The sequence below is a fragment of the Pteropus alecto genome, unplaced genomic scaffold (genome assembly GCF_000325575.1).
Source record: "Pteropus alecto unplaced genomic scaffold, ASM32557v1 scaffold129, whole genome shotgun sequence".
NCBI lineage: Eukaryota > Metazoa > Chordata > Mammalia > Chiroptera > Pteropodidae > Pteropus > Pteropus alecto.
The window spans coordinates 1,507,453-1,523,967 of record NW_006442597.1 but is presented as its reverse complement, the minus strand read 5'-3'; the positions used below and the strand labels follow the sequence as shown (position 1 = coordinate 1,523,967).

General features: G+C 43.6%; 1 protein-coding gene across 1 annotated transcript; it reads left to right on the top strand.

The window, feature by feature from the left end:
* Window positions 1-119: 119 nt before the first annotated feature.
* On the top strand, window positions 120-11,463 carry LOC102883338 (spermatogenesis-associated protein 31E1). The gene is made up of 2 exons (XM_015597806.1): window positions 120-220; window positions 7,482-11,463. Exons 1-2 carry the CDS (start codon window positions 120-122, stop codon window positions 11,461-11,463), a joined length of 4,083 nt encoding a protein of 1,360 aa, XP_015453292.1.
* Window positions 11,464-16,515: the final 5,052 nt, after the last annotated feature.

Sequence of the window (16,515 nt, the reverse complement as noted above, 5' to 3'; positions counted from 1 at the left end):
AAATGCTGAAACCAGAGAAAAGAACACACTGGAAGACTGTGGTGGGTCATGTCCTAGCTATTAATGAGACTGGGAACTTTCCATTTTAAGAAAAGCCACAATCTCCTTCCTGAACATAGATGCACAAAGTAAAATACAGCACAGTGAAGATAAAAATTTGTGATACTAAAGTGAACACCTACATCGTTTTCAAATCCAATGATAATCCATATCGTTTACAGTTTGTAAATGAGGAAAGATAGAATATTTCTTCCATACAGTATTTTATTGTAAGGATGACAACTAAAAATCTATATTTGAAGAATATTAATAAACATATGGTTTTTTTTTTTTTTTTAGTTTTCCCTTATTTCCTTCATAGTCCCATGTTGCTATGCTAAGCATATTTTAGTGCCCAATATCTACTTATTAGCTTATTGGAAGGCCATCCATATTACATAAGAACAATCAGGTCAAAATTGGATTGAGCTGTGTGTGATATAAAGAATGAAAACCTCAGAGTCAAGGGACTATGTGATAGGCCTACCTCAGCTACAAACTAAACATATGACCTTGGACAATTCACCTGGCCCAAACTGTACCTAGGCTTTGTCTGGAAGAGGTAGACCTAGGCCCATAGAATTTCAAAGTTCTTCCATGTTGCTTGAGCCTGTCCAATATAGTTCCTGCCCTCCAAAAATGTGCTATCTAGGGGAAAAGTCAGACATATCCATAAACAATTTAGCTGCCAACCAAATGCTAAGAAGTAGTTTAAAAGAAGTGGAATGATGTGTGTGGGAAAATTTACTTTACGTGGTTCTCTGAAATTCTCTTAAAAGTTTTTATAGAACTGGACTTTGAATTACACTTAAGGAACTCTCTGCTTGGACATGCATGCGTTGCTGCCTTTTGCTTCATGTCTCACAGAGATACACTATTTATGCCACACTTGAACTATTAACTATTAAATGGTCAGTAATTTTTAAATATTTAGAACCATGCCTGGTACTTCATAAGTACTATGTGTTTTTAAATATAAATTAAAATAACTTCCCAGTATGCCTACCATCTTTCTTGATATGCTTCTATGTGTTTCTTAATCTGTCCTTATATCATTTGATGATGAGGCAATAAAGTATCAGACTTGAATTTCAGTCCCAGCTCCAGAAAAAGATCTCTGTTTGACGGATTATGTATAAAGTTGTTTTATCTGTCAAGAAAGACATTAAACATGATTTTGGTGACTAATAGAGAGTTAACTATGCAGCAAATTATTCTGTGATCAAAAATATGCATAAATTGGAAGTAAATTTACCAGCTTAGGGTAATAAGAGCTTATACCAGATTGCTTTTGGTATAACCAAATATTAACTTTTTACTAAGTAAAAGATTATTTTTTCATAAGCTGCAAGTGTCTATATGTATAATCGTGTAGTAATGTGGGCACATTTAAGCACTTACATGTGCCCAAAGGGTTCATAGAATCATTCATTTGTATTCATGAAATTATGCCTCTGCTCTTCCAGTGGATTTTTAGATCATTAAGTCCAAAGGAGCCACACATGGTAATGGCTCCTTTTTGTCCACCGATTTCATGCTCCCAGCACTGTCCTAGCAGGCCATGTTCCTCTATTTAACTTCCTTCCACAGAAATTAGAAAAGGAGGATGGGCATGGGGTTCACAAAGGCTGACAATCAAAGTGTACTATGAAATTTAACTCAGGGTCTCTCATGAGACACTCATTTACTCCAGAGAAGCTGTGCTACTGAAGTTGTATGAATTTCTTGTGTATGCAATGTGAGGGTTATTTGCAGAAACTTATATGTCATAATGTGAAATGTCTATGTGGGTACATTTCTTTGTTTTATATACTAAAGGATAATCAAAGAACACAAACACACACACACACACACACACACACACACACACACACACACAACTATATTGCCAAATAGAAATTAACTCTTCTTTTCCAAGTCCATTTTTCTTTCTTCTCCTTTCCAGCAATGGAAATGTGCAGGAGAGCAAAGCTGTGACTCAAGTCCACACCAGAACCCAGGAAAATTTCTAAGACCATAGAGATGCCATTTAACAGACCAGGGGCCTGTTAAATGCAGGAAGAACGGTTTCATAGGCCCTATGAGGATTAGCAATTAACTGTAGAAAATCTGGACTGACAAGAGGGAACCAAAAGGAGGCATCCAGGTCTGCCAATCTAGGATCAGATGCAGAATTCTTTCAAAGAGGTTTTCACAGCCTGCAGCAGTCACCAGGGATCTATGGGGAAGTGTGGTGGTTAAGAGGCACCTCAGGTTCATTTCATCTGCAGCAGCCATGGAGGAGGGGTTAACACAAGGATGACTCTCAGTCTTTGTAATAAGATGAGCAGTTGGATGGAAAGCAGTTAAGACTTGTATCAGCAAAGTAAAGTCTGTGAAGAAGATATATATATATATTGATGAAAACATGCACACAGAAAATCAGTGTCTCAGAGAACCCCACCAGAATCATACGATCCCCTTGTTTATCCAAAAAAAAGCACAGGTTTTGAAGAGGCACAGGTCCCAGAACAAATCCTTGACCTAAATGTGGAGCTAATGTGGCCAGTTCCCTCTGCTCCACAATTCCTGTTCTCTCACACAGAGCTCACCCACTGACATAGCTATGGGAGTCTGACAGACCTGATGGGAGTCTGTGTTAGAAAAACCTAATCTTTCTCTCCTGAAAAGAGAAAAACCCAATCCTCCTCCTCCTCTGTGTTTCTCCTTTACTTTTATACAGAACACTTCACTTCTGACACTTCTGGTCACCAAACATGTGAGATGTTTTTCCCACACCAAGAAATTTACAACGCCAACTGGCTGTTCTATGATTTAATTCAACTCTGACACTATCTGCCAGGAGATAGCATCAGATCCCACAGGTTAAGGGCTCAGCCTCAAAATACTGCTCCTGTCTCACTTCAGGTGCCAGTCGCCAATAGTAGGTCCTCAGATTACCCACAATTTCTCTCCAACTTGGCTACAAATCAAGTTTCCCATGACCCTCTCTTCAGGTTCCATTAACTTGCTAGAGCAGTTCACACAATCCATGAAAACACTTACTTACATTAATTAATGGATATGGCAAAGGATACAGATGAGTATACAGATAAGAGATACATCGAGTAGGTCTGGTAAGGTCCTAAGTGCAGAAGCTTCTATCTCCTGGTAGGTGGATGTGTTTACTAACCTGGAAGCTCCTGAAACCTTGTCCTTTGGGGATTTTTATGAAGGCTTTGTCATGAAGACATGACGGACCATTAACTCTATTTTCAGCATTTCCCTTCTCAGGAGGATGGGGTACAGAACTAAATTATCCAAGTTTCTATCATGGCTTGGTCTTTCTTGTGACCAGCCCCCATCCAGGAGCCATCCAGAAGCCCATCCAATTAAAACAAAAGACGCTCCTATCATCCAGGAAATTCCAAGGGTTTCAGGAGCCTGTGTCATAAATCTGGGTCAAAACCCAAATATTAAAGTAAAAGATGCTCCTAATGCTTTTATTACTTAGGAAATTACAAAGGTTTCTGTGCCAGTAACTGGGGATAGAGACCAATATATATATTTTATTATCTCACAGAGTCATATTGAAAAGTGATTTCTTGCACACTCAAGCTTGTTTTTCTCAGTCAAGATGAGTCCTATATCTCAGTCATAATTCTCCTGCAAGTGATGCAGAAATTGGGAACCACCTTACTTCTCATCAATCCTAGTTATCCAGATTGGGTCCCTCCATGCTCCTCAGGTACACTAATTGTCCACATTGTGGACTATCATGTGCAACTGACAATATCATAACAGGTAAAGAGACTGTAGTCAGATAAAAGTAATAGCAGATGCTGAAGATGTGTTCCTGAACTGTTCATTCATGACAGCTTAGTCAAATAAATGAAAACGCTCTCATTCCACTTTAAGCTATATAAAACTCTATGACCAACAGAGAATATACATTTTTTTCAGGCCTATATTTCAAGTATTAAGAAAAATTAACCATGTGATAATTAAAAAGTACAATTCCTTAAATGAATCCCCAGTTCCCCCTGCCAAAAGGGACATTCAATGATGTCACAAGGGAATTTCCTATAGGACTCAAAGTACCCTCTCCATAAGGTATAGGCAAGACTTGAGGTTCCAGAGGTCCGCAGGAGCAGGAAAGGAAAGGAAAGGCATCCTTCCAAAAAGAGAATGAATGTAGAACATACTAGAGATATCAGAAAAGATTGCTTAAGACTAGACTCAAACCCAGGCCTTGGTCCTCTGGTCCCAATATCCACTCCAAAGATCAGAATTTTAGTTCAACTAACCCATTCCTGGCTTCTGAGTGTACCACACATGTTTCTAAACTCTGGAGAATGGAGACTGTCTATTTGGGACAGAGTAAGAAAAATAAGGTTGACAACATATAAAAGATTAAAAGAAAATAAGGATATGCTTAACTCTTGAATTTGAAAATACTGTCTGTCAAAATGTGTTTGTGTATGCATGTGTACTTATATGTATGTGTGTACATATATGTGTATGCATGTGTACATATCTGTGTATATTATGTTACATAAGTCTTTGTGAAGCTTTTCTAACTCCAGAAGTATAAATGCTACTAATATAAAATATACCATTTGGAGGTTGAATTGTTTATATTTTTATTATACTTATTTTTTGTGACTTAAATAATAAATCATTAGTATAAATTTTATGTTATGAAGATGGTAAAGATTGATTAAAAAATGACAACTTAAATTGTCAAAATTAAATAAGTATAAAATAAAGTTTTACTTCGGGGTTGATAAAAGTAAAAAACTTATTACGTGGGAAAAATATGTTGAGATTTGCAACAACATGGATGAAACTGAAAGGCATTATGCTAAGTGAAATAAGCCAGACAGAGAAAGACTAATACAATGTATTGTCATTTATATGTGGAATCTTAAAAATTAAATAAATAAATAAATAAATAAATAAATAAATAAATAAATAAAAAGATAAATTCGTAAAAAGAGTAAAAGGTTAGTAGAAATAGAAAAAGGCTCGTGAGTACAAACTTTCAAATAAAAGATGAAGATGTGAGGATCTAACATAACATGGTGGCTATAGTTGATAACACTGTATTGTATAAATGAAATTTACTGAGAGTAGAAAAATGTTCTCACAAAAAAAATAAATGTGAGGTGAAAAACATGGAATTGAGGACAAAAGATACTGAGAGTATTCTGTGAAATAGCCAAAATTTCTGAGACCTTCAAACTTTCAAAGACTATGAAATTGGTGGGTTCAAGCCAAGATCTCCAAGAGAAACAGAAACCAGGTAATACTTGGCTTCCAGGTGGAATGAATAAAAAATTGATAAAGGTCTAGAAAGTCCAGGAGAGTTGAGGGAAGGAGCCTGGATGGATAGAGGAAGGGGCTATGATCCAGCCTGCTCCCCTCTGTCACCTCCCCCTCACTCAAGAGCCCTTTGTGACCTGACTACAGCTCTGTGATGCGGGTCTGGGCCTCTAGTCCACAAGCCACTCCCAATGCTCAGTTGCTTGATGGCAGCAGTGCGATTCAGATGATGGAGAATTACCTCTCTTTTCTGAAAAGCGTTATTGCTACCTGGTTGAGCTCTGGTTTTGCTCCCTGGGTAACTGATACCATCCTTGCCCTCTTGTGTGGACTGGGGCTCTTCCTCCTGCTATTTCCCTTATTGGAGAATAAACTATCTTTATCACCACCTAGAAAACAAAGAAACATCAAGAAGGTAAGGAACTTTTGGCCTAGACCCAACAGAGATTTTCTTTTTTCTTATTTATATTTCCCCTTTTCTAAATCACCTAGAGAGACTCCTAAGATGAGAATTCTTGGAAATAATAGATCATCATCATTCTAGGAACAAGCCAGGCCAGGCAGGGGTTAGAGTGGGCACGAGGATTTCTATCCAAAGATCTCAGACTGTGAGTCCAAGTGTGTCAGAGGGCTCCAGGTCACAGTCCTAGATGCAGTGACCAGTGGCCAAGGACTGGATGGATACTAAGTAAGAGTTAGATCTCTGCAGGTAGACAGGCCCCTGTGCATAACTGGTTCACCAGCTGCCTTCCCATGGCAGATGTCTGGGTCAAGCCTCTCCTCTGTCAGGGTCGTACGGAGCCCCTGAGCACTTCTGAGCAGAGGCTGGAGTGAGGCTCTGGCCTCAGAAAGCAGAGTCCTACCTGACGGAGCTCAGAGGGGCCTGTAAATCTGAGAATGTCTGTGTTTCTTGAGCAGAGGAACAGTGATGGAAGAAATCATTGATGGGTCTCATATAGAAAATCCTTCTTTATGTTTTTCAAATAAAAACAGAGATATTTTTATCCACTTTAAAAATAAAGGGAGAAAAGCACAGAGTCCCATTAGTTAAGTGGAAAGTCATATTACTCACATTGAACATCTGCAGCTCATCTAGAGAGAGGAGAGTGAGAATGAAGTCCCAGCCCCCTTGTTTTTTCTTGTCTCTCAGTGTCCAGTGGAGCCGAAGTGGAGGCGTAGGAGCAGGAAGAAAAGTAGAAAATTGAAAGGTGAGCTTCTGCCCCTCAGCCCTGCTCCCAAAGGTTCACCTCCACCTCTCTTGTCCCTGAGGGCCCAGCTCCAGGTCTCAAAGGACACCAGCAGCAGCACCCATCTCTCAGAAAACGGATCTCTCAGGGAGGCTCCTGGAAAGGAGATCAGAACCCAGATACTTCCCAGATTCTATGCTCAGAACAAAGCCTTGAAGCCTCTAAGGCCTAGAAATGGGTGTCACCCAGCAGGGGCATTTGGGCTGTCATAAGGGTGGGAGACCTCCAGGTCCAACTATAGACAAGTTGTTTACCTTCACTCAGATCCTTCTGTGAGGTGCCCTCTGACTTTCCTCCCCCATGGAGTAGTTGTAAGGTCTGCAGTGGGTAATGGATGTGGAAGCACTTAGTAAATGCCAACACTCTACCCTTCTTGAGCCTTGCCACCACTGTCAGGAATCATGTGTCCTTAGACGCAGATGCTTGAGCTCCAGAGTTTTCCCTTTCAGGCATTTTCCCTAAAGGGCCATTGCCCTAGCCTGCTATAAGACTCCCAGGCCCTGCCTTGACCACGTGACCGAGTCTCTTGATTTCTAGCTTGCAGAGATTGCCTGCAAGAACTGGAAGAGGTTCGGGGCCTAATTTCTCTTCTGCAAAGGTAAAAAATCTTCCTCTTTTCTCCTGTGTCTGCCTTTCTCCTGAGCCTATGATGAGATCCCATGGCTGCAGGCCACCTTGGACTATTCTAAAGAGGGGAGGGGCATGGGAATGGAGCGTGGCTATAACCCTGGGATAAGGGATAGCAGGAGCACTCTGAAGTCAGCATGGGGACTAGAAAGGACTCTGGGCCCCAAGTCCCCACCCCCATTGGCCTGCCCAACTTGCCCTACCCATCCTGCCTTCCTAACCCCACCTGCTCCTGGATGTAGCCTGTGCCTTTGTCTCCTGCAGCCATCTCAAGAGGCTCTCGGACAAAAGCAGCTTTCGTCAGCGCTCATGTCAAGACCTCTCTGGCAAAGTGTGCAAAGCAAAGCCTACGGGAGCTCACCAGCCCTGTGGGGAGCCTGTGGAAGATGCTACTCCTGCCATGTCCTCATCAACTTCTCCAGCTCCTCTGACCCTGCATCCTCTATCTCTGGCCTCCACCCTGTCAGCAGAACATCAAAAAGACCAATCTGACTTGAGTAGAATCCCACTGGGCACTGTCACAAAGAGCTCATCTCCAGGTAACTCTTCTCTGGCATCCCCCATTCCAGCCATCTCAGCCCTTGGTGGCTCAAGTTGTCCCATTAAGTGCCTGTCCTGGTGGTGGGCGACTACCAAGGCCTTGTTCTTCCCCACCTCATGGCAGCATAAGTCCCAGCAAGAGCACCTGTCTTGTCACCCACAAGAGGCATCATTTTGGGGAGACCTCACAGATAGGCAAGTAGAGACTACTAATCCTTCATTTGTCAACCCTGATGTCCAGAAGCTGTTGGAGATACTGATCACCAAGAGAGTAGAAGTGAAGATTTGGAAAGAGAAGGAAAAGGGTGGGTCATTTTCAAAACAAGTGAGCTCAGACTGCCACCTGAACTCTTTGGGGAATATGTGGAAATCTCTGGATTCTGAGCAGGACATCACAACCCCTCAATCCTTCTGGGGCATGAAGGACAAAGCAGAGCAGGTGCCCGGTCCTCAGCAGCTCTCACATTCCAATTTCTTGGGGGACGATATACAGCAGAAATGCAGCCAACTCTTCTGGGGTCTTCCCTCTCTGCACAGCGAGTCCTTGGTGGGTACTGCCTGGGTGCCTAGGAGCTCCTCTCAGCTACAGGTTCCTTTTGTTTTATTCAATGGAATCTCTAACTGCTTTTCAGTTCCAGTTCAGCCTGGAACACCTTCAGGGCTTTCCCAGGCCTCACCCTTGCCCCTCCCTGGGGCCCAAACCCAAACTTTGACTGGAAAGTTGACCCAGTCCCAGCTCCAACCTCTGGCTCAGATCCAGACCCAGACCCATTTCACCTCCTCCCTCCCAATCCAATTACCTTCTTCTCTGCCCAAGTTAAGGCCCTCTGGGGCATCCTGCCAGATACTCCAGAATAAGGCACAATCTTTCATCCCAACTGAAATTCAACATTTAGATTGGCCTTTGTTGCAGAAGCAACTGAAAAAGAAGAGGGCTTTACCTTTTGCTGCCAAAAGATCTCAAGAAGTCTTCAGCCAACTCACTCCCAACCTTTCCCAGGACAGTGGAGCCTCCCACAGGTCAGATTCCATTCTTCATAGGGACTTTATCAGCCCTAATCTTGAGAAGCAACATATTCAAAAGAGGCTCATCAAAGATGAACACCTGGATGGTCTGCACTTCAGGATCCAAGGGTCTCTGGAACTGATGCAGGCTCAGGGCCAATCCCCAGGATTGTGTCAGGCACAGGAAAAGCAGGGGCCCTTGCAGTTCTCTGCATTTACAGGTGAGAGCAACCACTCACAGAAGATAAAGTCCAGGTACACTAGAAGATCCCATAAGAAGGGTATGTTAACATTACAGCTAGCTGAGGACTTCAGCAGGGGTCTACAGAAACGTATGAAGAGGATCCAGAAAGATCCCTCTAGAGGCTCAGCCAGCTTCCCAATGAAGATTCTGAGAATGAACTCCAAGAAGGAATTGAAAAGATACTTGAAGCCCTCAGAGAGCATCTTAGGAAGTTGCTTACCCAGGGGCCCAGGTAAGAAACATCTAGAAGAAATCTTGAAAGCACACTTGGTTAGGAAGTCAGAGCAGATCAACCAGGGTTTGATCCCTGTGAGTGTACGTCGGTCCTGGCTTGCCACCAGCAATGCTTTTCTCAAGTGTCACACTCACATGGAAACCAGAAATCGAGCATCTTTGAAGGGTCGGGATTGCTGCGTAAACACCACCTGTGAGATTTCCATCCTCAGTCCACACATTCGACAGGTGCTGGAAGCACACATTATACGGTTTCGTGTGAGGAAGAGGTGGGGCCTACCCCTCCAGGCCTTTGAGTCCATAAATCTGAAGCTAAGTGAGGCTCAACAGTTTCCCCTTCCACAATCTCCCCCGCCCCCCTCAGCCACCTGTGTATCCGGGGCCTACTCAAAAACCAAGTTCACTAAGGTCTTGGGAAAACCTCCTCAGCCCATTCTGAGAGAGAAAGTTAAAACAAAAGAGTCATTTCCCACCTCAGCAAGTCGTCTTCTTGCCCCCTCACCTGCTTGTGAGGAAATCCAGAGGGTACTGGGAGAGACCCCAGCTAGCGATGGCCATGGGCCCACACAGGCCCTTCTGACTAGACAAAAGGGAAGGCTACCTTCTCAGTCCCTCACACTCAGCCTCATGTACAGAACCCAGCAGATTGGAGCCGTCGTGGGGGTTGAGAAAAGGAACCAAGAGCCGAGTCCAAGTTCAGCGGTAACCAGAAATGAGCCAAGGGAGGAGAGAGGAGGTCAGGCCTCAGGACACCCCTGCCATAAGATAGCAATAATGGAAATGAACTTAGGGTCCAAATCTTCAGAGGCTGAAGAGACCAGGGAGACAGTGGAAGCTGAGGAGACTCCTACTTGGGAAGTCATTGTAAGACCCAGTGTTCCAGCCAACTCCCAAACCATTAATACGGATCTGAGGAGATTAGGGTCTCCAGGGCCCAGTAAAAGCCATTTACCTCCTACAAAGTCGGTTGCCCAGGATCCAGAAGAGTCATATGTTAAAACAAAGATTGCTAGGAAGTTTGAGCTCCGAAGGAAGATGGAGTCAGATAACCAGCCTCAAGGCCATGCTACTGGCATGCTCCTTCAAGACTGTCACACTGATGTCCTCCTTCAAGACTATGCCACTGGCATGCTCCTCCAAGACTGTGCCACCAGTGTGCTCCTCCAAGACACTCATACTGATGTGCTCCTTGCTGCAGACATCTTAGCTTCTCACATGTCACTGTCCAGTTACCACGGGGAACAGATCAGTGGGGACACACCAGCTACCCAAGTGCCATATGACCTCATATTGAATGGACAGAGGAGCCAGAAGCAGCAGGAGCCCAGGATACCAAAAGTTAAGGACTCATATAATAGCCAGAGCAAGATGTTTGTCCCCATTGATGAGAGAGAGTACAATAGGAAGCCCAACCCAGGAGAGCACAAAGAAGGGTTGGCAGAACTGAGGACCTCCCAAGCCAGTGGGATGAGCAATGCTCCCCAGGTCAAGGGAATGGAAGACATACTTAGGAACAAATACCTCAAACTCCTGCCAGAGAAGGAACAGGTTTTTCTAGAAAACCACTCTAGAAAAAGGATGAGGCACTCTCTGCAGTATCTTAACACCAATATAGTCAAAGAACTGGAAGATCCCCTTCTAAAAGACCAGCCCGCATCAGCCATTGCCCAGAGCTGTGAACCAGTCAAAAGCAAATTCATTATAGACGACAGGCCTATGGAAGCTCAGGATATTGTGACAGCTGTTGGACAGATCCTGGTGGAGAAACTGGGACTTCACCAAGGACTTCCTGCCTCAGAGTTAAATCAGCACAAAAAACAATTCCAGGCCCCAGTAGGTGGGTGTTCTTCCTACCACAGAGTACTCTCCTCCCCAGAGCAGAGAAGAGTGATGGGAAAAATGGCTTATGATCACCAAGTCACCCCCAATGGACACAACTCTCCTAACAAGAGCAAGTGGACTGGAGACAGGGACAATAAGTGGGCCTTCCCACCCATGGAGCCAGGGTCCCCAGGGAAACCCTGCCAGCATGGGCCAAGAGTAGCAGAGGCCTCAGACCACCTTCACCATTACCCAACAGGCTATCTTCAAAAATGTCTCTCCTCTGGTCAACCAGAGTATGCTCACAACCTTCCTGATAAGAAAATTTTTCTCCAAGAAACAATTCAGAACATGCAGAGAAAACCTGTTTTCTCTCATGTTAGCACATCTTCTATGTGCTAATGGCTTCTTCCTTCCACTATTCTTATTGTTTTCCAAAATACATGTTTTTTTCTCATGAGAGCTGATGGTCTCTGTCTGTGCCCTACAGAGGGAAGAGAAGGGATCAGGGTCTGTTTATCCTGAGTTCTTGCTTTGGCTTCCAGAAGGGACAGGACCATGGAGGGAGGGTGACTACAGTGTGGCATACTGACCTTCACCCCATTCCCTCATTGCATCTTGTTTCCATGATACCATCATTACGAGAACAAACAAAAGCATTCAGGTCTTGCAAAGATGAGTGAAACTATAAGATCCCATCCCAGGATCTGGCTCAACCCATCCTCTTCTGCTTTCGCTATAGAGAAACTTGTTAGCTATAGGAGATGGGTTTGCAAAGGCTGGAATTCTCCCAGTCTCCAGGAAGTGTCACAGAGTAGGGAAGGGAGTTTGCGGGTGATGCTAGCTCTGAGTCCAGAGGTGGGAGGAATCTCTCCCTGGATCTCTTAATGGGAATAAATTACACATGCCCCTGTGAGCTCCTTCTCTCCCTGATGAAGTTTGAATTTAGATGAGCCAACAAACTTATCTTAGTTCGGTGTCACCCTCTCTCTGCCTTTCTCATTCTCTGGAACAGCAGCGAGGACAAGGACAGTGACTCTAGCTCTGAGGGTATGCAAGCCTACTCATGGGTGCCCACAGTCCCCTTTCAGAGAATTGAGCAGGATGTGACTGTGTGCAGTCATTACATGATGGTGGGACACTGAGATTAGGGAGAAAGAGGCAAAGTGACATGACATGCCCATAAATTGTACAGTGACCAAGGAGCCCTTGACATCCCACTATTATCTACAGGCCCAGAGGGGAGGAGAAGTTAGGGGTCCAGTAGCTCATGGGGGCCCCACTCCAGGATGTCCATCCCATTCTAGCTCTAAAAGCCAAGATGAGAGAAGCCACCTATAGCGGCTACTCAGAAGACCAGGCTCACAGAGACAGCAGAGCCTTCAAGCAGAAAAGGTTGACTTCTCCACAATATATTTCATCAGTTTACACAGGACTGAGGACCTCAGGACGTAGTCTTTGACTTTTATTTACACGTGTGACCCAAGGATGGCTCCTAGGGGACAAGTGGAATTTAAAAGACTGAGAGACTGGCCTGGGATCATGTAGTAAGTCTTGCCTGGCTTGCCTTGCTTACCCCAGAGCCTTGAGGGGGAAGAGGCCATCAGACATGATTTGTCACAGAGCAAGCCTAAGTGACATGTCCAGAATGCAGGTGCAGTCCAGGAGTGGCCCCCTGCCCTCTGCTCCAGCCCAGCTGGCCTCTTCCCCAGGCCAGGCCAAATAAAAAAAGCTAGGAGACCAGGAGCAATTCCTCTGGAGTGATTCAGAGCTTTGTGTCAATCAGGGCGCACAGTGGACCCAGCTCCAGAGATGTTCTTGTCATGGTGAGACTCCTGCTCCAGGAGGGGCCCTGATCTGATGACAGCAGGGATGGTCCTTCCCCCATGCCTATCAGGACCCCAACATGTAGGACCAGGATCAGGGTGGAGGGGCAGAGTGGAGACAGGTCTGCTCATGCCATCTCTCTCTGGAGCCAGGTCTTGATTCTGGACCCCAATCTTGAGTCACCTCCAGGGTGAATGCAGCAGTGACAGCACAGCCAAGATGTGTGGGAAGGTGGGACCCAGGGCAGAGAGCACCCCTCGGGCCTCAGGAGCTCAGGAGGGTGCAGCACAGAACAGGGGCCCTGATCCTAGCTGATGCCGGGTCCTCGCAGGGGACCAAAAGGTAAGTTCTGAGAGTGGGGAGAGCTGGATATGAACCCTACACTCCTGTTAGGAGATGTGCCACACAGACAGACAGGGATGCTGACTGAACAGCAAGAAACAAGGAGCAAGTCAAGTCCCTTTGCTCCTCTCCTGCCATAAGATACAGGAAGACCAGCCATGGAGAGCCCCCCACAGAGAGATTCACACAGAGATTTGTGACAGAGACCCACAGAGAACTCACATAGTAATTTCTCACACAGAGACCTGTTACCAAACTTAGGGGGTTCATTTCGACTGCACGCATCAAAGCCAAAAGACACAGACGGGTTGCTGCAAAGAAAGTAGAGGTTTATTTAAGGAAATGACACCAAGCCCGGAGACACAGGTGAGCTAGCTCTTAAAGACCTGGCTCCCCGATGGCCTCTACAGGATGGATTATATAGGGAAAAACTCAGTAACTAAGGGGTCATGGGCTCTCTTCATTGGTAGGAGGTAGTTGATCATTGCCTCTGGTCCTGATAGTTCTGTCTGGTTTCAAGGGGATGCTGGTAGGGTCATTCCACCTTCATGGGTGTGGAGCTGCAAGATGTTACTTTAGTTTCTGTGGTCAACAGACCAGAGGCTTTATTTCAAAGACTGTTTGATGCTGACCTAGGGGCTTAATGATTAAGGGAGTGGTCGTGCACTATGCAGAAGGATAAAGAAAAGAAGCAAGTGAGCAAAAGCCAGTTTGAATCACAGAGAAATAGGAGAAATAGTCATTTTAAAGAAGTGAAGATTTACACTGACCCACATGGAGAGACCCACACAGAGAGACCTCTAACAGAGAGACCTGTGACAGAGACCTCTGACAGAGAACCAAATTGTGACCACCCACAAAGACCTGTGACAGAGATCCACACAGACCTCATGCAAGGACCTCCCACAGGAACCTCGTACAAAGACTTCTTTCAGAGGTCAGAGGTCTCAGCAGAGACACACACACAGATCCACACCACAGTCCACATGGAGGCCTCCCAGTGCCTCACAGAGACTACAGAGAGACCTCAGAGTCTTCACATCCGTACTTCGGAGCCTGAGCAGCCACCTAATGACAAGCCACCTGGGTGATACTGGCAACACAGGAGGAGTATCTGCAGCTGTGCCTCCAGAGAAAATGCTTTTGTATTTTTGTATCACTTCTGAAAAAGAGAATCAAGGATTCCACATGTAAATCTGCAAAATCTTTTCCTTCGCAGATTTTCATTAGCTTGAGCTCTGACCCACAGTTTAGAGACTGACAAACTTTGAAAATGAGCAAAGCTCTGCCAAGCATCTAATGAGGGAAAATATTTTTTTAGTCAGATTTTAGTAATCGTTCAGTCAAATGGCATTGGGGGTCACATTTTTTATTTTGTTGGGGACAAGTCCTTGCACGAAGCAAGAAGGACTTTGCAAGTGAGATCTAACATAAAATGAACCAGCAAAGAAGTATCTAACTCATTCTCACATCTGACTGTGCAGCTAGCACATTATTTAGTACAGAACAGCTTGTATTGGGTTTGTGAAGTTTACTTATTTTTAAATTTAAAAAGACTATCGAACATATGAAGCTTTTTCACTAATGAGAGATTTTTGGAAATATTTCTATTACCTCCTCTGGCATATTTATACTTACTGCTTAATATTAAATAATTAAATGATATTGTTTACTATGTTGCTTTTAAAAAGTGGCAATACCCTCAGATGGCATTATACCTGTCTCCAGAAAGTGAAAAAAAAATCCTAATGTTCAGCGAAGATAGCTTAAATTTCTGGACTATTTAGAAGAATTCACGTTTTATATAATTCTAAGAAATGCACATTTTCTAAGACTTAGGAGGTCAAGGTCTATTTTATATTCATTATACATCTATAAAAAGGACACATGCTTAAAATGATTTTGAAGTCTTAGAAAATATGTCACTTAACCAGTGCTCGAAATATACATTACTTCAATTAAATTACTTCAGAATTGGCATATTAAGTTCTGTTAAAGAAAGTATACATTTAATTACTATGTTTATAATAATAATAAAAGTCTTGCTGTCTACCTAATACTTTCCAAATTGTGCACTTAGTTGAAACTACACATTTCTCACTGGTCATAAGAATCCTGTTTCCCTTGACATGTTAAAATCTACATAATAAACAGATATCAAGTATATTCAAGTTGAGAATCTCAGGTTATCCAGTGTCAGTGTCATGGTCCTTTCTCTCAGAAGAGAGGAATGAACTGATGTGAGGAGTCTGTGGGTGTATATTTGTTTTAATTAAGAAAAAAAACAGCAAAATATTTTACAAAATCATAGCTATTAACTTTTTTAAATTTGCTCTCTTTGTGATATTTTATTGTTATTAATTCACAGAACTGTAGAAAGTGGCCACTCTAATGTTCAATCAATAGTATTCAATAACTAGAATAAATCATCATTTCCCTGTAGATAGCCATATCCACAACATTTCACAATCATAAATATGATACTTTTTCTATTTGAAAGTTTAAGCTCATATTCTTAAACCATATCTTTAATGGTTTAGTGGTAAGAGGTATAAAATGTGACTCCCAACAAAATAGATGAAGATTTAGGAAATGCTAGCATCTTTCATAGGAAAACACAATTGCTTTATTTCACCCTGATAACAAGAAATGTAGATGATGCAGCTCTTCGGTCTAAGAATGAATTGGAACTTGGCCAAAGCATTGCTGAGTGCTGCTCCCCTTCATTTATAGAGATGACCCTGTCCTTCACCATCACCTTACCCTATAACCTACCCTCACTGTCTGGGGACTTACTGGGGACTTTAGGGGAAGCAGTAGGTGAGGAGAAGAAGAAGAAGAGAGACAAGAAAGGAGAAGCAGGGATGAGGAGGAAGCAGGTGAAAGAGGTACATGAAGAAGAGCCATTATCGAAAAATGAGTGTGGCCTCTTTTCTAGCACTGTCACCTAATTAACAAAGGGAGACCCTGGGACACAGAGAGATTCCCCAAACTACACATACACTCAGTTTCCACATCTGACTCAGACCAAATGTTTCCTCTACCACATCATACAACAACCTGTGAGAACAATCCCTTTTATAGGGAAGCCAGATGAGATCCCTAGACAAAATTACTTCCACCACTAGTCTGTGGTACATATTGCTATTTCAGGGAAAAAGAAGAAAAAAGGAAGGGAGAGAGAAAGAGGAAAAGAAAGAGAGAAGGGAAGGAAGGAAGGAAGCAAGGAAGGAAGGAAGGAAGGAAGGAAGGAAGGAAGGAAGGAAGGAAGGAAGGAAGGAAGGA